The sequence below is a fragment of the Eucyclogobius newberryi genome, unplaced genomic scaffold (genome assembly GCF_026437365.1).
Source record: "Eucyclogobius newberryi isolate DKJ021-1_F unplaced genomic scaffold, fEucNew1.0.hap1 SCAF_18, whole genome shotgun sequence".
Lineage (NCBI taxonomy): Eukaryota > Metazoa > Chordata > Actinopteri > Gobiiformes > Gobiidae > Eucyclogobius > Eucyclogobius newberryi.
The window spans coordinates 17,670,976-17,695,014 of record NW_027315812.1 but is presented as its reverse complement, the minus strand read 5'-3'; the positions used below and the strand labels follow the sequence as shown (position 1 = coordinate 17,695,014).

The window sequence follows — 24,039 nt, the reverse complement described above, 5'->3', positions numbered from 1 at the left end:
TAGTATCATTATTAGTATCATTATTAGTATCATTATTAGTACTAGTATCATTATTAGTATCATTATTAGTATCATTATTAGTATCATTATTAGTACTAGTATCATTATTAGCATCATTATTAGTACTAGTATCATTATTAGCATCATTATTAGTACTAGTATCATTATTAGCATCATTATTAGTACTAGTATCATTATTAGCATCATTATTAGTACTAGTATCATTATTAGCATCATTATTAGTACTAGTATCATTATTAGCATCAGTATCAGTAGTAGCAGTAGCAGTAGCAGTAGCAGTAGCAGTAGCAGTAGCAGTAGCAGTAGTAGCAGTAGCAGTAGTAGCAGTAGTAGTAGTAGTAGCAGTAGTAGCAGTAGTAGTAGTAGTAGTAGTAGTAGTAGTAGTAGCAGCAGTAGCAGTAGTAGTAGCAGTAGTAGCAGTAGTAGCAGTAGTAGTAGTAGTAGCAGCAGCAGCAGCAGTAGCAGTAGCAGTAGTAGTAGTAGTAGTAGTAGTAGTAGCAGCAGCAGTAGCAGTAGCAGCAGTAGCAGTAGCAGTAGTAGTAGCAGTAGTAGCAGCAGTAGTAGCAGTAGTAGCAGTAGTAGTAGCAGCAGCAGTAGCAGTAGCAGTAGTAGTAGCAGCAGTAGCAGTAGCAGTAGTAGTAGCAGTAGTAGCAGCAGTAGTAGCAGTAGTAGCAGTAGTAGTAGCAGCAGCAGTAGCAGTAGCAGTAGTAGTAGTAGTAGTAGTAGCAGTAGCAGTAGTAGTAGTAGTAGCAGCAGCAGTAGCAGTAGCAGTAGTAGTATCACCAAAACCTAGAAATTGTTTTGTGACAGGATTGTAATAATTAAAAGTAATATTTGATTTGGACAGATTTGGAAATAAAGTTGCAGAGCATAAGTTCTAATGATAAACAACTGGCAGTCATAGGAACACACCGTCTGCCCTAAAACCAGTGAGTAACGGTTTAAGCGGGCACTAATGGCCTAACGGTAAATAATTGAAATAATCTAAGTGCCAATATATTTCTATAAAGCGGCAAAGCACATAAATCAGCTGTCAGATAAACTGGTGTGTTACAACAGTTTCAAGTGCAGACAATCAAACAGCAGCACCTTGCTTAAATATTAATGGGCCTTTATTGAACTTAAAAGCCTCGGGGATAACAGTGCTAGATACAAGTGAGAATACCAGGGAGACAATTACCTTTGACTTGATGACATTTTAAATTGAAAAGACGTATTTTTAATAGAATATCTTGTTCCTCGCGAGTAAAAGATGTTATTCTGCATAATGAAGCCGTAAGACACAAATGGTCAAAGTTTGAAAAGTCCAGCCCATGACTTCACTGACCAAACGTATCAGTCTATACGGTCTATATGGTCTGGCTCTAAAGTGCCCGCTGCTAATTACATCATTGTCCTGTAAGTTCAAGCCATGAACCAGAATGCCGACTGTTGACTAAATTATTTACTAGCACAGCAAGTAATTTCAGTAAGTGTGCCCAAACACTTAGACTCTTACGATCCAATATGTGCGGAGAACTATGAGAAAGTACGGGGAACCTTTTAGTTTTCATGGCCCCTGGATTACTGTGAAAAGCTACCTAGGCTCGGTTTGTGTGTGCTAAAAGGATAGACCGTTCTAAAAACAGTTAAAATACTCTATGTTTTTGACAGAACCTTTTTACGCTCTATATATACACATTTGAATATATTTTTTTACACAATTAACACGTACCTGCTCCTGGCCCATAGAGGGCAGCCCAGGGGAGGGACCCGAGCTCATAGACGTGCCACTCATCTGCCCCATCCCGCCCATAGCACCAGTCGCCATGTTACTGGCCATGGGGTTCATGCTGTTGCCATTAAACATGTTGCTGTTGTTTTGCTGGGGAAACTGTGGCGAGGGCTGCTGCTGTGAGAACATGCTGAGGAGAAGAAAAGAGCACGCTGTTTACAGGAGAGGGCAGTGATGTTGAAGATTCTATCTAACAAAAACATTCAGTTGGAGTCCACTTTAGTTAATTCAACAATGCAACAAATACAGACAATAATTGTGATCTAAAAAAGCCATTTAACAAAACAAAAGTAGTACAAGAACATACACAGATTTAATTTTACCTGTTTCCAGCCATATTTCCCTGCGGCCAACCATTCATGTCGGGGGAGCCCTGGAAGGCAGTGTTTGCTTGGCCCTGTTGCATCATGGGGGACTGAGTGTGTGCCATTCGAGGTGAGAGCAGTGGGCTCTGAGGTGTGCCCGGACCCCCAAATCCTGCATCTGTCTGCTGGCTCATACCTGCGTGAGGGCCATGAGAATATCAGGCAGAGGAAAACAGTTGTTCGGTGATCAGCAAAATCATGGCTCTTGTTAGTGAAAGTAACTGAGATCAGGCCGTTCAAAGTGACTGGATTTTACAAGCAGTGGAAGCTACATACATGCACACAAGCAACAAACAAGGACGCTGAGGACAGGGAAAGAACACACAACTGCAATTGCATTGCTGGATTGGCTAATATGATTATATACAGTTAGATGGATTAAGAATAAATATGGGAAATTTAATTAAAAAAAATAATTTGTGATAAAAGTAAAACTTTGTTTATGTGGGAGCTAAAATCATGGCTAAAATGGGGAAGTCTCTTCTGAGCTTTGTTCATTGATCAAAGGCTGCCATCTGGTGGCGTAATAGTGAACTTACAAGGCACCATTTTAAGTTCTAGCACCAAGTGGCTGTTCTGACAAAGGCAAAACTTCATAATTTTAAGATTAAAAGTAATTTGTAAATCAGTGCAAAAAGCAGTTAATCTAAATTAAATGAGAGCTGCCAAGCAGATGATTGGGCCACTACAGACAACATGAACACATGGCTCACACAGTGTAAATGTGTGTCGGCTGTCAGGAACAGTACCTGAGTTGGGAAACTGAAAGGCACTGTGCTGCATTTGGGGGCTGAGTACGGCCCCGTACTGTCCGCCCATCATATTTGTGTTTCCCATCAACATCTGAGAGGAGGAGGTGGTGGAGGAAGAGGAGGTGCCATGCATGTGGAGTTGAGGGTTGGGGGGCAGAGAAGGCAGGCTGGGGGACAGAGGGGAGGAGAAGGGGCTGGTGGGAGGAGGTGGCGAGGCCAGGCCTGTACTGGTACCGTAGCTGGGCGGGTAGGGGAACTGCTGGGGGTTGGCCTGGGGCATCCGGGCATTGCTCATGCCTCCGGCGGCCATGGGGGGCAAGTTGAGACCCTGAGCCCTCATGGCCATGCTCCTCTGCTGCTGGACCTGCTGGACCTGCTGCGCCTGCTGCACCTGCTGCTGCTGCCTCTGTCGCAGGTGATTACTGAGCAACTCGCGCTGGCGCTGAGCTAACATCTGAGCATTGATGGTCCCCTGCACACAAGCATATGGAGAATATTACACTTCTGGATGAGTCGCAGAAGGGGAAACCCTCTCAGACACTGTACCTGGTTTGGAGCACTGGCTCGAAGAGGTAGGTTCACATTGGACACACCGCTCATCTGTGACATCATGGGCTGACGGTTCTGGTGGAACAAGACATCAAATATGGCAAAAGCTCATCTCTGATTGGTTAATTCAACATAAATCAAAATGTCAGCATCAAGTGCTGGTGTGCTCTCTCCAGACTCTACCTGCTGGGCCTGCAGCCGGTGCTGGAGCTGCAGTCGTAGTGCATTGGGCTGGTTGGGGACTCCTGCGGGCCTCAAACCAGGCCGTGGCTGCATTCTCATCATGGGATATCCCGGTCGTGGACACATCTGGCCTTGCATCGGGTGGAAGCCTGGCTCCTGCATGGGGTTGTTGGGATAACCCCTCTGGGACATGTGGGCCTGTGGTGGACCAAACTGTTGTGAGTACATGGGAGGCTTCTGCTCGAGCATCATAGAGGCTTCCTGAGTGACCAGATCAGGCTCGATAGACTGGCTCTGAAATGTACATACACACAAATAAAATCCAACTCATGCCACAAAAGGCAGTGAGAGGAGCAAAAAGAGATCCACTCTACCAGTGCAGGGATGCCGAGGGCGCGGTCAATCTCCTCCAACCCATCAAAGTCTTTGAGTGCTGTGTACAACTGGGACATGAGCGCACCCTCATCCACCGGTCCACCATCACCTGGCCCACACAGCAGCTCATCCTGGGCTGCAGGATGCACCGACCTGAACACAAAGGACAAGCATCCCGTTGGTCCCCTGCATTTTAAAATATTGTATGTATATGGGACCATTAGTTTATGTCTTGTAATCGTACCGGTTTTGGTTAACAAAGGAGGCTTGGTCAATGGGCATCATGCTGTCAGGCCAGGGAGCAGTTTGATTGGGAGGAGCTTGCTGCTGTGAGAAATGGTGGCCAACCATAGCCATGTCCATCTCTGGTTGGGCTGAATGGAAAATCCAAGTGAAAGTTGTTTAGACACATCAATTAGACACACAATCTTAGATCTTGTGATTTCAAGTTTTTGAGAAAAGCCTGATCTCACCATTTGTCATCATAGAGGATTGTAACATTTGCCGAGGCCCTGGTTGGCTGTTGGGTCGCATAGTAGCAGCATTAGGGCCCATCCTGCCCTGCATGGACCCCTGCTGCTGTGCCCAGGCCTCCTGGTGCTGCATAGCGGCACGTGGACCACCTGAGTGCCCAGGAAACGGAAAATAGAGTTTCAGGCCGTTATTTCAAGGAGAAACTATATTGATCAACAAAATACATTTACAAAAATAAAACTCACCTGCTCCCACCATGCCAGCTTGGTTAGGCATCATGCTGTGAGCTCCCATCATACCATGCTGCTGTTGCATCAGGGCATATGGGCTTGTGGCTCTGATAGGATACTGTAATGATTGCTGCTGTGGCGAGGCATTCATGTCCAGAGACAGACTTCTGACCGGGAGGACTCGGCCAGGCTGGTTTGGTCTCATACCTCCAAAGTCTAGACACAAAAACAGTCGGTTTGGGACAGGCCAAGTATGTAGTACACCACTATGTTTTGATTCATGCGATTGTGTCGAGTTGAACGTGGGTAATGTGGACTCACTGGCTGGGCCCATGCCTGGCCCCATGGCTCTGTGCTGCTGCTGCTGCTGCTGCTGCTGCTGCTGCTGCTGTTGCTGTCCCACCAGAGCAGGATTGGCCTCCGACATCTGCAGTATGTCATTGATGATGTTCTGTTTATCCATTGGACTGGTCAATGACACCGGCCGCTGCTCAAAGAGAGGCGGGGCATTCTGCAGGTCGTTCAGGATGTCATCTAGTTCTGACGGCTGCAGTGACACCGCAAAAAGAGACTTTCTTAAATGATACACATACAAAGATGTGCAGATAAAAACAATATACGGTAAATATTTAGCATTTGGTTTGGGCACTGAAAATGAGTAGCATCTTTACCTATGTGATAGATAAACTGAGAACTTAAAGGTAAATCAGACATGTCAAAATTAATTAAAAACAGCAACATAGACTTTAGAAGTTAGGGTTATGTCCTTTTTCAATTTTCAACCACATAATCTAACAGTAGTATGGACAAATGTCTACTTTTTTGTATTGCAGTGTGTATGTAGCCCAGTTACAGTGTTCATTTCAACAGCTGCACACCAAACCCAGCTGTACTGTCCCTCCACTCTCCACCAGATCTTGTTCACACTAAAAAACTTCAACAACGACAAGGCCATGTTGATAAAGACAACTGATTTTAACACTTCATAAAACTAATTACTTTTGTAGAGCAAATAAGGCAGAAAATATTCAATAATGTATCAATTCTGGGGGTGAAAACTAAAAATGATCTTAGAAATCTTCAATTACTAAAAATCCTAAACAAGAAACTCCACAAACAACTCTCTCTCTTTCCAAGTAAATAAAGTGCAGTAACAGTTACAGCCACCAGATGTCAGCACAATAAATGATATAGATTCACATATCCAGACATAAAGTGAAAAAAATGTATCAACCAGTTTTAGTGTTGAAATACCTCAGCAAACATTTAGCACACAACTGTCAGTATGGATATGAGACATTAGCTTTATCCAATTCACAGATTATTAAATTCCCACCCACATGCATTTAACACTTCAAGACCTTTTGCCTTTCTGCTAATGCACATCTCCCTTCACAAACAAAGTGTTACACACACTGAAGGTTTCCACGCAGCAGCCTTGCACACAAGATATGTGGGAGAGCTCTGGAGTGGAGCTGTGGGTGGGGGGCGGTGGAGGGGCAGAGAAAAGCCCTAACGAGGTCAGGAGTGATGTAATGCTCCGGTTTGCTCTCCTCTTCCTCCTCCTGCCCTCACTTTCTTCTCCTCCCACTTTCTCTACTCTTCACTGCCTTTACAATTAAGGGCTCATATTGCCATCAATCCATGTTACAATCTTGTACACTGTATGAGTGGAGGTGGTATAAAACCGCGCGACCATCTCACCAACGTACAGTATATACACCGTTTGTGCAATAGTCATTTTTATCCAAAATAAAGGGCTTGTTTATGTGCCTAATCTGTATAGTACGGCAGGAGCAGTATAGTTGACCTAGTAACACTCCTTTAAAGGAACAGAGATCCGGGAGGGTAAAGCAGCAGTGTCGTTGTAAAGGACAAACACAAAAGCAACTCAGCAAAATCTTTCCCCTGCCCCGACAAAGCTGATATAATACATTTGGTAGGCAAAGATACATTTAATAAGAGTCCTTGTAAAGTGAGCATAACTTGTTATCACAGCGTTTTCAGCCCAGATTGTAATCTTAGGATTGTCTCCTCTGAACAGTGCTGTAGAAAGCACTTCAGAAATCTGTATCGTTATTGATAAAGCATATTTATTTCCAAATTAATGTATTTTTAATGAACACCTGCGCATCAATAGTCCAGCCAAAAAACAATTAGGAAGAGGAGGAGAGAGAAGCGAGTAGAGGCAGGCAGCCGGAGCCCAGTGGGTGACGTCGGAGATGAGTGGACTTTCACTAGTGCAGCCAGCCTTCCCACATAACTGAACCACGATATGTCAGAGATACACACCCACTCACTAATGCTTTTAATGAACTTGTACCACTAAGTCAGTGATGACAAACTGCCATGTCTGTGGCTGACATCTTTGGGAAAGGAACGTGCTCCTGACAGTTATGATTAAATGTGTAGTAGAGCTCTATGTGAACTACAGTTGTTCATCATAAAACTATTAGTGTAATTAAAGCCCACATACATATAAATATTAAATCCACCATGATGCATCTCTATTCTCTGATACCCCATTGTTCTGAGTGTTGCTCATGCTACAGGCTCACCACTCCCTCTCCCCTTTATCTCCATGGCAGCAGAGAGGACATGCAGGAGCATATGGCTCATCATTTTCACTCTGCCTGCCGAGGCTGTGCTCTCCTGGGGGTATCTACGCCTCCCTCATCTCTCTTCTCTTTGTTCAGTTCAACAGCGCCTCTTATTATCCATCCAATCACCTTTTCCGCTTCTTCCTATGTGCTCAAGTGGACAAGCCTCCTGCACATTCACTCTACATGTATCAAGTAAGGATCAGCCATCCTGTGTCAATGTGGGAGACGGGCTCTCTCTCTCAACCTACACCCTTCTTATTCATATCCTGCAGTGCATCATGCCCACTTCTTAAGTTAAGTTCTTAAATCATAGCGCAAATGTTCTATATGATTATGATATATGAAGTTAAATGAGTCACTGTGTAGCAGATCTGACCGACCCCTGTGGAATACAGACCATTGTCCAAAAAGTTTGTGTAATATGCTTATAGTTTCACACTTTAATACATTTAAAGAGGATTGTCATGAGACAACTTCTGCTCTACATATATAACAAATGGTGAATTTGCCATTTGAGATTTCTTTTGCTTTCTCTCCTCTCCTCATGTGCCAGACCTGACCTGAATGCTGTGCCAATCCTATAGCCACGAGCCAATGGTGATGAAGATCAAATGCTTGCAGAACCACATGGGTTCTTTCAAATGTCACCGGTGTTTGAAGCAAGAGTTAAAAGATAAAATATGAATTAACCACATGCTATAGGACTGTGGCCATGAGCACAGCCCGTCCAGTGGTGTGATCCACTGCTCAACTCTTTGTGGACTTGAAATGAAGCAACATCTGCTTCTGCTTCACAACCCAGATTCCTTTAGTGAGAAGTGGAGCAGAACAGGGCAACAGAGTTTAGATTTGAAACGGTTTGAAGAGAAAGGTCATATAACCATTTTCACCTAGGTTGATTTATAATTAGTATGGTTTACATAATGAGTCTAAAGCAGATTATGACCATGTATACAAATTCTGACATAATATCCATTGCTCAATTGGCCACTGACCTGTTCAGCTCTGTCGTATCCTGTGTCTTGTTTCTCTGCTTTGACCAAAGAGTGTTTGCCTCCTTCGACCTTCACCTCTCCAGGCTCCAGCTTCGGGACCTTATCCTTCAGGACAGTGTCATCCTTGTCCAGCAGGTAGCGCAGCAGAGCATTGTCCTTCTTCTTTGGGCTCAGGGGCTCTTGTTTGGGTGTGAGTTCTCCTGAAGCTGCAGCGCTGCCCTGGGGCTGGTCTGGACCGAGCTCTTTCCCTGTAGCTTCTGCTGTCAGTTTGGCCAGGTCTACAGGAGAGGTGCTGTTCTGTAGAAGCTGGTGCAGGATCTTATGCTTTTCCTTGAGGGACGTGGCATGAGTGTTTCCTCCTGTGTGTGCCCCCCTGTTACTTGATGGGTCCTTGCCCTCTCCCGGAGACAGGGGTGTCTCCAGAGGTTCGGGCTTTGTGGTCAAGAGTTGTAGAAGCTTGGTGTGGGCCTTGTTGTCATGGAGCCGGCTATGAGCGTCATGGCCGTCAGAAGAGAGGTCTCGCTCCTCTTTAGGGTCTGTTAGGCCGCTGTCAGAGTGCCCTACACCAACCTCGCTATGCAGACCAAAAGAGTCCCCTGCACCTGTGGGCGTACCTCCACCTCCCAGTTTAGGCATGAGATGAGCATTTGCCCCCGACCCAGCCGAGCCCCCGGCTGGTGAGCTTATCTTCCGGTCTGGAGATCCCAGTGTGTGAGTCCCATGGCCTACTCCGTGGCACTCGCTGAGGGCCTGCAGGGCTGACAATGAGCTGCTCGTGTAGCTGTTAGCATGGCTGTTAGTGGTGCTACTGCTACCTGCACTGCAAGGCCCTCCACCACATATGCTAACAGGTGAAGGCGAGTGCAAGCCCCCAGCCACACGAGGGCTGCCGGCACCACCAGGACTGTTCCGGTGCCTGGGTGACAGCATTGAGTTCTGTTGTGGGGGGTGAGGCCCTCCTGCTGGGCTTGGACTGGCCCGCGATGGGCTGTTCATCCTCCAGTTAGTGCCCTGCTGAGGGGGTTGCATGCCCCCTGTATGGTTGTGTGGCGGGGGGCAACCAAAGCGGTAACCCTGCATGTGCCCCCCCATGGCAGCTGGTTCTCTTGGTCCGGCCGGGCCAGGGGGGGAGAAAGGCGTGCTATTACTGCTGATGGTATTGTCTTGGCCCTGAGGCCCCGAACCAGGGAGGCTACCCGGGGTTGGAGGAGTCATGGAGGGAGTAGATGAGTTCATTGGTTTAGGAGCCATTCCAGTGGCCTGATTACCAAGGCCCATGTCCTGCCCCATTCCACATACTGTCTGTTCCCTTAAGAATAAACAAAACAAAGAAAAAAATCGGAATCAGAATCGGTTTATTGCCAATAAATTGTCAATGAACAGAATTAGGAAATTGCTTTGGTGATTCAGTGCAACATAAAACGATGATCATAAAACAACCTATACAAGTCAAAAAGAAAACAATTAAAATCTGCTATAGGATAAAAAATAGGCTTACTATGTGCACAACAAATGTAATCTATCTAAATAATTAAACTGAACCATTAATATGAGAGCAAACATGTAACTGTTAGAGTTGTTGCAGCCCCTTAGATTTCCCCCTTAAAAACAGAATACAATTATCCGGGTGTTATTTAGGTTGCCAACAAGCCTAAACCCGTATTGCGATAAGTGAAAGTTCCGCTGCAGCACTTTGTCTATAACATGCGTGTCTGTAGCTTGGCATACCTCTGGAGAATGTGCAGAGACATGTAGAGCTGAGGTTCATTAGTGGCAGGAGAGCGCACAAGCTTGCTCTTGGTGTGGGCTGACACAATGGTACCGTCAGACAGGGAGAACCGATAAATTGGGCTAAAAGCTTGGCCATGACGAAGCACTGTGAACAGACCAAGAGATCAACGAAAGTAAGCTCACAATGCACACAATGTTGACAGGGGTTCTTTATTTTCAGTCATTTGGTTCAACTAAAACCATGAGCAGTTACTCTTGTTACCTTCTTGCTGGTGTCTCTTAGCAAAGGACATCTCGCCATCATTTTGCAGATGGAACCTCTGGATGCAGCGCCTCACAAGATCCTCCCAGCCCGGCTTCATGGACGCTCGCAACAGACTGGTATCCAAGGAGGTTATCTTCCCTAAACATTAGAGGGACAGGAAAGTAGATTAGGTGCGTCTTACTTAAGCCCATGTAGTGATGACAAAGGCTTATCGGATACAATTAAGTAACAAAAAACAAAAAAAAAGGAAGAAAAAGACTTAAACAAGACTGAAACAAAACTTAAACCTATATCAATTGTCATTTTTTTGCTACTTTAATTTTTATTGAGATTAAAATAAGGTGACAATTAATCACCAATATATCCAAACACAATGGGTAACCCAGGTGAGCAGAATTAGGGTCTATAATTATGTTTATATGGCTCCTGTACCACCCAGAGCGCAGACGGGTGAGACAAGGGTGAGACAAGGGTGAGACACGCCAGCCGCTCCTCAGGGCCCACACTGATATAATAATGATTGCATAGCTCCTCTGTGCTGCTCTGTTATTATGGTGATGATTGTTTGGACTGCAGGGTAAAACATTAAAACTATTCATTTAGATTGGTCAGGTATCAGAAGGTTAATTTAAGCAACGACACAAAAGAACCATCAGTACAGCTGGACAGTTGCATGGAACCATTTACTTTTAGAGCGAGTTTATACCTTGCAGGTCCTGGCGAGTGGTAAAGCTCTCGTGCGTGGGCATGGGCCTTTCCTTCATTGGCACCCTGCGAGCCACACAGATCAGGCATGACTGGAAGTCTGCACAAATACAGAGAAGATGGAGAGGAAGCGCACAGAAAGAAATAAGAGAATGGAGAGAAGAAAAGAAAGACGAGAGGGAGGGGAAGAAAAGAAAAGAAGTGTGTTATTTCCAGGCAGCATAATTAACAGTTATTAATGAGCATGGGGAGCAGGGCCGCTGCCTTCATAAGGAGGACCAGCCATCGCCGACAAGGAAAATGATGAAGTGTGACCTTTGGAGGTGTGTGAGGAAATGTGCTCTCATGTGCATTGGGATGGTCTCTCATATAGAGCCACAGAACAATATACCGGTAATGACAGCTTTCCTATACCACACTAAAGACTGCCGTTACTTACACCAGTTACATCAATGACACTGCTGTTGCAGGGATGACCTCCCAAACCTTTTTTGTGCCAGTCATAAAGTGAAGAGAAAATTAAATGCATGTGAGCTCTGACACAAATTTCGCATTTGGCCTTGTAAACAAGGCCTCCTGGGTGGCCTGGGACTTAGATCTACATGACTCTTGAAAATGTCCTCTTTTATCTGTTCTTAACTATTCAATGTTTAACTCATTCCTTCAGCTGTCACCACTGCCACCACAAAGTCATGCATCCACATACAAGTATATGCAAACTCTCACCTCTAGCCTAGGACACAGTCATAGCAAAAAGAATAAGCACACAGCTTTACTATTGTAATTGCAAGAATAGCCAAAGATACTTACTCCATCATAAATACAGTGATTCACATGCAAGCTATATTGAATGTAGTGCTTTAGAGTATCTCGTTGTCCGTGGTGTGTTCCTACCATCTCCTTCCTCCTTGATGGATTTGGGCTCAGAGACGGCGAAGCACTGCATGGTCTCATATTTCTGTTGCTGAGGCTCATGCTCGTGCGCCTCATCCTGACTCTCGCTGTGAGGGTTCACCAGCATTCGGCAGTTGAATGTATGACTGTTTCTTCTGGGATTATCGCTGGACCACGGGACACCATTCACTATGAAGTAAAAAAACACGACAATAGACATTTACTATGTGGCCTCCTGTGGATTTATTTGACAAATTTACTGCAGCCAAAACGGCTAAACAAAACAGGGAATATTGGGCACAGTGAAAGTCAAACCAAGGGAGACTAACAAACAACAAGTGAAAGACATAATGAGAGCAACGAGAGAGAATGGAGGCGGAAAGAGTGGAAAAGGAGCAAGCCGTTGCTGGGTAAAGATCAGTCATAATGAGCAGTTGGAACCCTGCGCCCTCTGTCATCCGTCCACAGCCATGCATCACAGCCAGGCCTCCATATGCATGTCCTCTAAAGCACCAGCGCCAATCTCTCCTCTCTCCAACACTTCCACAAGGCGCGACTGAACACGCATGTAGAACTGGTGCGCACAACCACAGACATACAAGCACAACTCTTTTCACCCGCGCAAACTCTCATCACACTCCATCTGGTTTGTGAGCTCATTCAGCGCATTGATAATCTCCAGTATTTGGGACACAGCCCACTGATAGTTTCCAGGGTACTTCGCTCGGCGCTGCTCTCTTGCCCAGATGGCTGCCTGGGCACTCAGACCTCAATCTGAGGCACCAGGAGGGGATATGAAAGAGAGGACACGAAAGAGAGGAGGGAACTCAAACAGGGCTTTGGATGAAGCAGAATAGTATTTTGGAAGAAGCTGTGTATATAGTAAAGGGTTCGATTGGCAAATGATTGTTATATAGAAGGCACAAACACTGATGTGTTATTGAGACAAAATAGATATTATCCTGATGAAAATATTACTATCCACCAGTGCAGAAATAACAAATTATAAATTTATATACCCAAATTGAACAATCACATCACTAGTTTCTTATCTTTAGTTAATAGTTTTTTATGGACAATATGCAAAATTACAATATTGAATATAAACAACTGCGATATAATTTTTTATACCATTTCCTACCTCTTGACACATTGCATCATGTTTCTATCAGACAGAAAGATACATAATGTACACTTCAATATTTACATACTTTTGACCAGTGAGTCCAGAACCTTGATCCCCTTTCTTATTCCATCATGAAATATAAAATAACTAAAACCTTTTACAAAAACATATGTTGTCTTATTAGACATATCGAAACTATTGCCCTAGAAAGAAAATGTTTTAAGTAGAGGTGGGTATCAGGTCTGATCCAGAAAAGTACATTTAACATTTAACAAATGTATTAGAATCCTTGACTGTATTAACAGTCTATTTACTGGTTGCTATTGATGCTGAAGGTACTTAAGAGGCATGAGAATATTAGAAAATAAACAGAGCATTAGTGGCTGTAGGAAGAGCGCAATGATGCCAACAGACAACAGCAGCCCAATTTGGAAGTTAATTAGCTGAAAACGAAGGAAGGAGGACTGGACCTGAGCATCAGCAAACAAGGAAGCGAGAAGGTCATTTGCTGTATACACAGGCTTACATAACAATTTACACACCAAATGTTACAGTGAGATTTTTAAAAGACCAGAACAAGCTTTTCCTGGAATGCAAAGGGTGTGGGAGTTTTGTAAGAAGAATGTGCTTGTAAACACTGAACAGAGTATGATCTATATACTGTATTCACATTGAAAGTGACAGTAAGTTGTGTAAGCAGCAGTACAAACTCTGACCGAGAGATTTGGGCAGCAGGTTCTTGATGAACTCTGCGTGGTCGCCGACGTGCAGCACGCTGTAGACGCTGGTGTTCATCAGCTCCTCCTGGTTGTAGCGCAGATACTGGGTCACATTCTCTGACACAAACACTATGTTGCCCTCCATGTTCACCACAAAGAAGAAGCCATCCAGGGCCTACGGGACAGGGAACACCAGACAGGACAGAAGAGTTGAGAGCAATTCATTGACATTCATTTTGTTAATGCAGATACATTCCAGGGATTTGTTTAATTTGAAATAACTCTGACATTTCAAAAACGTAACTTGTGAACAGCTATTTATATGATTAATTTGAAAATGCAATACGGCACTGACTATTATACTCCAGTAGCCAGTTTAGGGCATCAGTGTAGCTGTGCCATGGACACACTGTTCTGAATTTGCCCTCTAAACAAGAGTATATTAGCAGTCGTTTACATTGTGTCTCAAAGTGACGTTTAGTACAGTGTGTGAGGGTATTTCCATCTGTCACGCTGAACTGATGCAATGAAAGAGACTCATCATAAAAGTGTGTGTTGACAGGAAGTGGGTGGGGGAGGGGGACTATTTGAAAGAACACAGCCCCAGGTCAGACTTTATTAATATGATGGCATCAGGTAAACTGTCAAATTAGCCTGAAATGGTAATTATTTTGGTTCTAAATGCTATAGATACCTTCAGTGCCTGCATACTACTACAACCATACCTGAACAGTTTATATACTGTACAGGAGTCTTTAGTAGAGTGATAAAAGCCATTTACTATATATTGTCATGTTGGTTTGGTCATGTATTTGTTTAATTTTAGAAATGAATACATCAAGATCACTCTGCTCCTGCTCTTTATTATGCATTTGGTTACAAAGGGATTACACTGTACTGATTATACTATACTTTAACTCCACTACACATACCAGGTTTCACTTTACTGGCACATAAAGGTTTCGGGTTACAATGCAGGGCTTTGCATCTCCTCATGCGTGTCAGTGTTTATCCTCATGCTGCATTTATTTAATCAATTGCTATAAATACTATAATAACTTCTTCTAGCAAGCAAATGTGCTATGAGGTAGGACTTATTACATTAACAATACCTAAAATCATAAAATTCTCCTGAGAAAAGTTTTTAATTAATAAATAAAATAAGTGACAAGGCATCAACAATTGTACACAATGGCTGCCATAGACTTAAGACATTCTTGTTGACTTATAGACATGCCTTGTCCATCAATTAATCGACTAAAAAGGGGGCAAGGTACTGACAAAAGCCCTGAAAAATCTCCAAAAACAAAGTAACTGCATACCAGCACTAGTAAACAGTGGCAGATTAAACGGGCCACACACTGCCAAAACACAAGCTAGCACACGCTAAACCTTCTCCTTTGTGCTGTTGTCTATGTAATAAAAATAAAAAGTAGACCAATTACAAATTGTTAACAAGGACACTGTGAGCAGATTTATTGACTACACGACTAAAGAACATTTGTTGACGCATTCAAGTGTCTACAAATGTGATTCCAACTTTGTGGCAAATGTTTAATTTCTTGGACTGAAAAAGGTGAAACAATTTTCAATAGACCAAATGCACAGATCCACTCACATTGCGCAGTGCTGTAGGGCAGTGCTGTAGGGCAGCGTGGGGACACTTCCTGCCAACAGCCTCTGTGCTCAGAGAGGTGGGACACTGGGCAGGGGATGTGTCCTGGGCAAAGTGGGTGTGAATGACCAGTCACAGTGTTTTGGGGCCCACTGACAGATGGGAAAGCATGCAGCCTGCACTGAACTATATTTAGAGAGTTTGCATGTCGATTCAGTGACGCTGGACTGGTAGGGCTATAAATATTCAATGACAGGACAGATCTAGAGGCGAATGAGGAGGCTATGGAGGAGGGAGCAAGGACAGAGAAGAAGAAAGAGGGAGGGAGGAAGCAGAGCTCAATGAACTGATTCATTCTGTGGGCTGTTGCTTTGGTTCTCATTATACGTAAGCACTTCAGTGGCCCTCCGTGAGACAACGAGGCCATTGCTCTGTCTGATTTACAGCCAATCCAGGACACATGCAAGATGCTGGCAGCTTTCACTCCAATCAGCTACACTTACACACACTGCCATCAGTGACACATGTGAGCTCATGCTCCATAGTGCTCTCCATTAGATAGCCATTGTACAAAGTCCACGTCTGTTGGAATAAATACACTGCTTAAAGTGCACATGTTATGCATTCTTGCAGCTTTGATTCCTTTTAAAAGCTCCACCTTGACACTTACATTTCCCAACTTAAAATCTTGTCTACATTGGGGAACCATATTTAAAAAAATGACCCCTTCATTTACAAGGCTATTTAGGCGTTGGAGCTCCCTCTGCTGTCAGCAATGAACAATGAAAAATCTATGCCATTAGGCAATGTGACAACTATGCAAATAAAGAACACAATTTGACTTCAGGAATGCAAAGAACATGTTTGGTGAGGCTGTATGGACTAAAAAACAGCACAAGAGTTTTGGGTTTCGGACGCAACTACCCGCAGACAATTCTGTCAATGAATGGTGCTGCTCTTTTTACCAAACAATTTAAATATTGTTCTTCCCTTAAAAGGTTGGAACTTATTATTGCTATGATTTTAAACATTTCTTCAGATAAAAAAAATCTGTTGGAAAAGGCCAGGAATAATACAACAAAAGGCTGGCAGTAAAGGACAGTACCTCCAGCATCATTGGTCCCAAGGCATCTTTGTCGATCACACTTTGGCCTGTTGAAGAGACGTCAGCTTTCTGCACCTCCTCCTCATTTGCTGCTGCCGCTTTCTCTGTAAAAACAGAATCATGTAGTTTTGAGGATCAAGGATTTGACCAAGATAACAATATTTTGTACCATGGTGGTCTTTGGACCAAAAATAAAATAATCAATGAATTGTTACCATTTCCAATTGAAAGTGAAGGTTGTTATTATATGTTATTTTGCTATTTAAATAATGTACAGAAAATAAACTAGTCCAGCACTCCTTTTTAAAAGGTAAAACACTAGTGTATTTCTTGGTAAAAGCTCATGTTATATTTAGAAAATGAATGGGTTTTCTTTTTTTTATCATACTAATAAAATCAACATGGAAAAAAAGATCTCCCAACAAGGCATTATTTAATCAAAATATAAACATAGAATAAACAACTAATAATGACTAGAATACTACTAATATGGTTACTCTGCTAATACTGTACACACTGCATGTACATCACTGTAGATATTTCACAACACAAACACAGAACTGGGTGTGAACTCAAACCTTTACATGAGCAAACAAGACTTGGGGAAATGTTTTGTTTTTCACTAAACCTGCACCTATACTTTGTGCTCAGAGTTAGTCCTGAGTGACTGGGTTAATAATCACGCAGAGAGGCCTTATGTTGCAAGCGTAGGCTGCCCTACTTTGGAGATGAGAAGCAGAATATGAGTGGGCTGTTGGGGGACATTTAACTGTCACACCACGCCAAGAAGAGGACTGACCATATGGTGAGGAAAATGTGTGAGAAAAAGAAAAGAGAAAAAAACCCAACTAATTCCTGTTTTTTTTTACAGTCCAGTGTATACAAATGCAGGAGCTGACACAAATGCAGAAGTCGCGCTGCGGTCAGTGCTGCATCCATCTCCTTCAGTATTACTGATGTGCGCAGCAGCAGGACATCTCCAGCCCAGTAGGCGCTCCACACCAGCACAGCTGCCTCGCTACAGCGCCATCACTCAGTGTCAGGATGAGCTGCTCTTTCCACTGCTCAAACTAAACCCCCAATAATCTGGCCATGACGGAATCTGGTACAGGAGTCCAATAATGTTTTTGTTTTTAATTCAAAGACAAAAAGTTGAAAGCCATCCTCTGAATGACTGTGTTCGGAGGCGAGCAGGGAAGAGGACACAGTTAAAGAAAATGAGCAGAGAAAAGGAAGGGGAGGGGGGAGAGAGTATGGGCGAGCGAGTGGGGGGTGGACAGCCACAGCCACAGTTTGTGTGTCACTTTTGCATTAGATTACATAACGCTGGGCAGTGAATCACAAACACAGTGACGTCACAAAGCAGGTGATTCATGAAGACCCAGGCTGGCCCACACTTTGTACCACCAAAGCTTTTTCATGTATACAGTATGGTGTACTCTACTTACTCACCATTAATTAATGACTGTGTGTGTAAAAGCTACAAACCCAAAGCATAATAATACTGTTTTGTACAAAAGTGATGAAAGATGGCCTCCGTAATAGTTTAATGGCACTAGAGGAGCAGCTCAGGAGTAAAGCCAAGCTCGCTCTGAATCATTCACCTGATGTTCAGCGAGGGAGGGAGCCGAACACAACTGGGCTTTATAAATGTTGTATGATGGAAGGAGCGATACATAAATTCTTCTGTCGGCTGTGAACAACATTTCTTGTGCGTAAAACCCATGCAAGTTATTAAAGCTGAGGCCGTCTCCAGCCCTGAGCCTCATGTGACATAAAGCAATAGTCTGACCAAATATGATTTCAGCACAAACATACAGACTTGGACTTACCCTGCTCCTTTATTTGTCGGATCTGCTTCACAGTTTCCTTCAAGATTGCACATTTGTCGGGTTTGACATTGAAGTTGTCGATGTCGTTGAAATTGGCAAAGATCAGCTCGGCAAGCTCCTCGATATACTTGTTCTCATGCTCGCGGTTGCGCTTCTCGTTGCTCCTCTTGGGACTACAGTGTAAAAATGTGAGAAATCACAGTCAACAGTGCCAACAGCTGCCGGTATAGCAATTTAGTCAGAAAAGGCTTTTAGAATTCAATTCAGTGATACAGGAATTAAAGGTGGTATGGACGATTTTTTTCAGCAAATTTTTTATCATATTTCCTCGTGGCGTGGATAAATCATTTGTCCTGCCACGTATCGATCATAAAACGCACCTACCGCTCACCTGCAGCCGCGTCAGGCTCGTCCCCACGTTTCCGCGTGCCTAAGCGCATGGATCTATCATAATATAGTTCCCTCAGTGTACGGGGCAAAATGAAGACGGAGAAAGACAGTTCGAGCTGACGCAGAAGTGGACAGAAATCTACGGGGGACGAGAGATGCAATGCGCTCCGTTGCGCTAATAAACAAACGCACGTGTGTGTTGTATCGGTCCGCACGGGGGAGTGCGCCTGCGCACTTCCGCCTGCGCACTTCCGCCTGCGCACTTCCGCCTGCGCACTTCCGCCTGCGCACTTCCGCCTGCGCACTTCCGCCTGCGTTCTCAAATCGCCGAAAAATCGTCCATACCGCCTTTAAGCTCGAATTTCAGTTTAATGTGGCATCTGTACAGGCCAATGTGAAATCATCTTTTATACATGGCAGGACATAACCACAATACACCAAGACAGACATTAAATATACTGAAAGGCATTCAATTTGAGATAAGAAACAAAACAAAACAAAAAACTAAAAATATGATAATAAAATCTGCCTTGCCTTGCCTTGTCCCAGTTGCCTAATATAGACCATCAAAGTTAACTTATTTCGTTTCTACTTCCTACTTGGCAATGTAGGAAATTATTAGCATAGATTTTAAATTAACATAGATCTTACATAACAATTTCAAAAGGTAACTATAGTGGTCTTACCTGGGTCCTAAAAGTTCGGTTGAACATTCTTTACGTTTCCGTGACTCTGCCCTGGCAGGGTCAGATGAGGTTTCACCGACTCCACTCATCCTCAAAACATATCAGCGCCTGCAAAACACACAATCAGAGCAACAAGCATTTAACTATCTATGACACACGTGGTTCATTATTTTATGCCCCTTTACATTGCGTCACTATAAACATCACCACAACGAAGCACAGGGCCGCCAGACTATGCTGCCGGGACGCCTATGGAAAGCTCCATCTCAAGGTACAGGAGCAGTGGATATTTTTTCCATTGGTTCCAAAATGACTATGCAAAGCTCCTGAATCAAACATGTAACACGGTTTAAGAAAAACAATTGAGAGAAAAGAGTGAGCACAGAGCAGTGGCTATGGGAAAATAGAGATTTTTGGAGCAATTGCGTCTTGAACGCAGGAGAATAAAGATTACTCAAACATTCATGAATGACCCTGAAAACAACAGAGTGGGTTAATGAGAATGAAAAAACAATTACCGTACAACACTGTTAAAAGCTCTTAAAAGTTTCACATCTCTCCTTTACACATCATGCAGCGGTTCATGCAGTAGTTTTAGATATACTATTTACTCATAGAAATGGGAAAACATGGTGTGGTGATAACAAACAATGCGATGCTGGGGGCACAGGATGATCCACTCTGGGAGAACGCAGTGAAAATGGAGCGCGGAAACAGATTCAATCATCTCTGTGTGATGGTGCAGCCCTCCCCAGAGACGCTGAAATGAGAGCATGGCGTTCAGCCCACAGCACCAGACTGAGCTCTAACATGTACCCAGAACTACTCCACACAGCACCAAGCACAGCCAGCACACGAGGACGGCAGAGAGGAGCTGCACAATCAAGAAAAATGTTTATACTGTACCTCCGATAACAGCTTTCAATAACAAGAGGAAAGCTAATTTACTCGCACAACTGTCTGTGGAATCACTGCCTGTGCCTCTAAAAGGAAACGTGATCAATAATTGAACAGTGCAATATCTTATTAACTACGTGACATGATCGGAACCAAACATTTTAAAACTAAAATCGGTAGAAGTATGGAAGACGTGACAATTCATTTTGGTCATGTCCAAAGACAAACTAAGACATTTAAAGTCAGCTGCAAAACGAGCACATTTCTGCTGTTTCATGCCTGACAACTGGTCTCCTCAGCCTCAGTGGAAGTCGGGAGCTGGGGGAAGGGGGCAGTGCTGATAACAAAGACAGATCTGGGTGAAAGAGTGAGAGAGAGTTGAGTAGCGCTAGGGCATGCTGTGTAGTGATCCACTCGGAGCCACTCAAACCATGGAAACCGCTATGACACACTGCTCCGCCATTACATAAGTCCGAGCAGAGTACAGCGCAGCACAACGCCAAGGTGTGGTGGACCATAGATTAGTGGAGGTGGGCGAAACTAGCAGAAATGAGACAGTGACCAGGCAAACTGTAGAGTGCGTCTCCATTGGCCTGAGGTGACCTACTTTGAGCTAATGGTGGGGCCTGTGCTCTTGGATTAAACTGGTGCCAACAGGCTGCTGAGGAGAAGGAGACTTGAGAACATAGTCGCCAGCGAGCAGGTTTAGCTAAATGCCCTTGTATCTTAAATGTCATCCGCATGTGCTAGGCATCGAAGCGGCGTGTCTTCCCAACAGTGGTTTTATGCCTTTATTAATGACAGCCGAAACAGGCCATTAAACTCTCCAAGCTAAGTGCGCATTCTGCCCCCATTGGGTATGCCCCTTCTATTCGACACAAGTTACCAGGGGGATCCTGCTGCCGATTGGCCGTGCCGGTCCCTTTGGGCTTAATATGATTGGATGTCTGCCTCTCCTTGACATGGCAGTAATGAAGGGTCATTGTACAGAGAGACAAATAAGACACACAGGAAGTACCAGGCACGTCTCAATGACGGAGGCGGCCGGACTGTGCATCCGTCCAGCAGAGTGATTTTGTTGCTAGGAAGTCCAAAATTCACACAGGCAGAGCGGAGAGGGGGTTTTAATCCTGGAGAATGCGCCGGATCCCTGGGCAGCTATAAAACAGCTGGGCAGGAGTTAGCACTTACTGGATGGAAGTGGGTTCACAGAGTTAATTATCTTGTTCCGCTCGGGGAGGGGGGCAGCGCTAAACAGAGCTGCAAACTCGATGCTATGTCTAAAAGCACTGGCACTGTATTTGCATGAACAACAGTATGCCCCACATTCAGCACACTTTCTATGACTATTTAACATAATGTCATCCAATAGCACCTTGTTTTGTAGTCAAATAAATAAGTGAAAAAAGGATGGTGGTCAATCAATGTTCATGCATTTGGCAAAGGGGACATAAGTGCCCGTCGTAGATTTTCACTTGTGTGCCACTGGGGTAGACTGAGCCGGAGCCGTGGAGTCTGAAGAGGGAGGAATGTGGTGACGACGAGGACCTGCCGCTGCTGCCCTGACAGAGCGTGCCAGTACAGCGTGTACAGCAGCATCTCAAAGGCAGTACCAATTACACCTGCAACTGAGCAAAGGCATGATTCAACTTTGAGCCGGCAGAGGACTCAACCAGTGTAGTGCAAATAAGACGTCCTGCATAGCAATGTTGACCCAATTAGGTGCAATGCGATAGGCTCTGGAGGCAAACGAACGCCTGGGGAAACATTAGATGGAAATGGCCATTAAACTCCACCGTGTTCTCATCCATGTAGTGAAGATTAGACAATGCACATTTAATCCACAGACAATTTACTATGACTTATTATCATTTACAAGATGACAGTGGACAGTGCACTATTTGACCAGCGATACAGACACGAGTACATATCCATAAGATAAAGTAGTTTGAGCACTATCCTCTGCTTCTGACTACTTTCACCATCGACAAAATTCAATATTTTAGTACACCTGTTCATTGCTGTTCACGTGTTTTTCTCCTTCTGTTTCAGACATGGCTGATGCTGCTCCAGTGACAGCTGCACCTTAGACGCCCAATCTCACGGCCCTGACCTGTAGATCCAGATGCTCCTCATCTGCCTGGATGAACTGTGGTTCTGGCTCCACAGTCTATCTACAAATGGAAGCGCGTCAGTCCTGGACCATCTGCAGCCTGTCGATCTGTGGGAGTAGGATCTCTCTTTCACTGTGGTCCCCCGAGGGTTCCACTTTCCCACAGGGTTTGTTTGAAGTTTTCCCTCCCCCCAGAAGGAGGGTGCAAGGACAGGGGATGCTGGGACATATTCGGTTGCTAATTCCTGTGAACATTTTTTAATCTGCTTCTTTTACTTCTTTCATTGTCGCCCAGCGAGACAACTGCTGTTGTGATTTTGGGATTCACTGAAATAGAATTAAATTAATAAAAATGTAGCAATGCTGATGGTTTGCATTATGTAGGTGTTATTGTCAAAGTAAATTGGGACAAAAGTAGAGTCCAATCCGAGTGTAGCGTGCGGGGCTCCATTACACTCCCTCCTGGGGCTTCCAGAGCTGCTGAATCATCCACTACAGTCGGACTTACAGTAGGAGCGGGAGAACGTCTAATTGCTGTGGGGAGGGGGCATGTGCCAGGCTGCTGCTCCTGTAATCATGTGAGTAGCAGGGCCTTGATTATAGAGACACGCCCGGTGCTGTGGAGCTCAGGAGCAACTTGACTGTATGTCCAAGTGTATCATCTCAAAGCCTGCACCAGCGTTTGAAGTGTCCTGCGCTGTAATAAGCAGGGATCTTCCATAGAACGTCAAACCGCGGAGGTACTGAACAATGACGCCCGGGCACAAACGCAGAGAAAAACTGCCTTGTAAAGAAGAAAATATTTTAACTCCAAAAACAGAAAGAGAGATTTTTGCAGCCAAAAATCAGCAAATGGAATTCAGTCTATACTCCAAACATGTAAACCTAATGGTGGCATTTCATCGCAAAAAGCAGAGTTTTATTGAATAATCTCATTCGAGTCCAGAGCAGTGAGTGGATTTAGAGGCGAGGTGATAACTGAAATGTCTGAGCACTCAAATGCAACAGCAGCAAATTACTCAAACATGCGGGTTAGGTAAGAAAAATTAGGGAACGCCATTTAAAAAATAAATTTGTCCCGTTGCACTCTTTATTTTGGAAAATTTGATTTCTAAAAGCGGGTCACATACTGGAGGATTATGTTACAGAAAGTGAAATCCTTATTTCACAGTCGTTTGGTCATAGTGTCAATAATTGTGAATAATCATAAAATGTTAATGTTTATTCTCAGGACAAAAACATTTGATATTGTGACTACTCTGAAAGGAAAGATGCATGGATTGTATTTAGAAAACACAGCAATAAACAACAGCCACAATGCAATCATTGTTCATTCATTCATAACCACAGCAAATATGAGCCGTAAACAGGGATGGGTTACACCCCGGGGGGTTTGAATCCAACTTACAATGATCCGGATGTACAAAACTTTGCTGGATTGATCAAAATTACCCTGATCTTGGATCGGGATTTCCAAATCCGGACACTAAGTGATATAAAACATATGTTAAACTAATGATTACCCCAAGGCAGTAGAGAAGAGTAAAAATGCGTGAATATTTTTTTCCAGTTTATCATATACTGTTGTGCTTTTAGTCATTTTTATAATTTTAAATCAGACACTACATTACATTTCTTGA

General features: G+C 43.9%; 1 protein-coding gene across 5 annotated transcripts in view; it reads right to left on the bottom strand.

The window, feature by feature from the left end:
• ncoa2 (nuclear receptor coactivator 2) overlaps positions 1–24,039 on the bottom strand; it is a 48,022-nt gene that overhangs the window by 3,025 nt on the left and 20,958 nt on the right. For 3 of the 5 annotated variants that reach the window (XM_072450767.1, XM_072450766.1, XM_072450765.1), the window contains exons 3-21: positions 19,390–19,497; positions 18,314–18,486; positions 16,482–16,585; positions 13,759–13,936; positions 11,917–12,105; positions 11,024–11,122; positions 10,315–10,455; positions 10,050–10,197; positions 8,322–9,630; positions 5,045–5,270; positions 4,739–4,939; positions 4,493–4,642; positions 4,264–4,393; positions 4,019–4,172; positions 3,645–3,938; positions 3,459–3,536; positions 2,910–3,384; positions 2,119–2,296; positions 1,736–1,925 (exon numbers count right to left, since the gene is read on the bottom strand). In XM_072450767.1, the coding sequence (XP_072306868.1) occupies positions 1,736–1,925; positions 2,119–2,296; positions 2,910–3,384; positions 3,459–3,536; positions 3,645–3,938; positions 4,019–4,172; positions 4,264–4,393; positions 4,493–4,642; positions 4,739–4,939; positions 5,045–5,270; positions 8,322–9,630; positions 10,050–10,197; positions 10,315–10,455; positions 11,024–11,122; positions 11,917–12,105; positions 13,759–13,936; positions 16,482–16,585; positions 18,314–18,486; positions 19,390–19,478 (4,506 nt within the window). In that variant the 5' untranslated portion in view covers positions 19,479–19,497. The remainder of the gene's footprint in view (positions 1–1,735; positions 1,926–2,118; positions 2,297–2,909; positions 3,385–3,458; positions 3,537–3,644; positions 3,939–4,018; positions 4,173–4,263; positions 4,394–4,492; positions 4,643–4,738; positions 4,940–5,044; positions 5,271–8,321; positions 9,631–10,049; positions 10,198–10,314; positions 10,456–11,023; positions 11,123–11,916; positions 12,106–13,758; positions 13,937–16,481; positions 16,586–18,313; positions 18,487–19,389; positions 19,498–24,039) is intronic. The other 2 variants (XM_072450768.1, XM_072450769.1) reach the window with 2 other exon arrangements.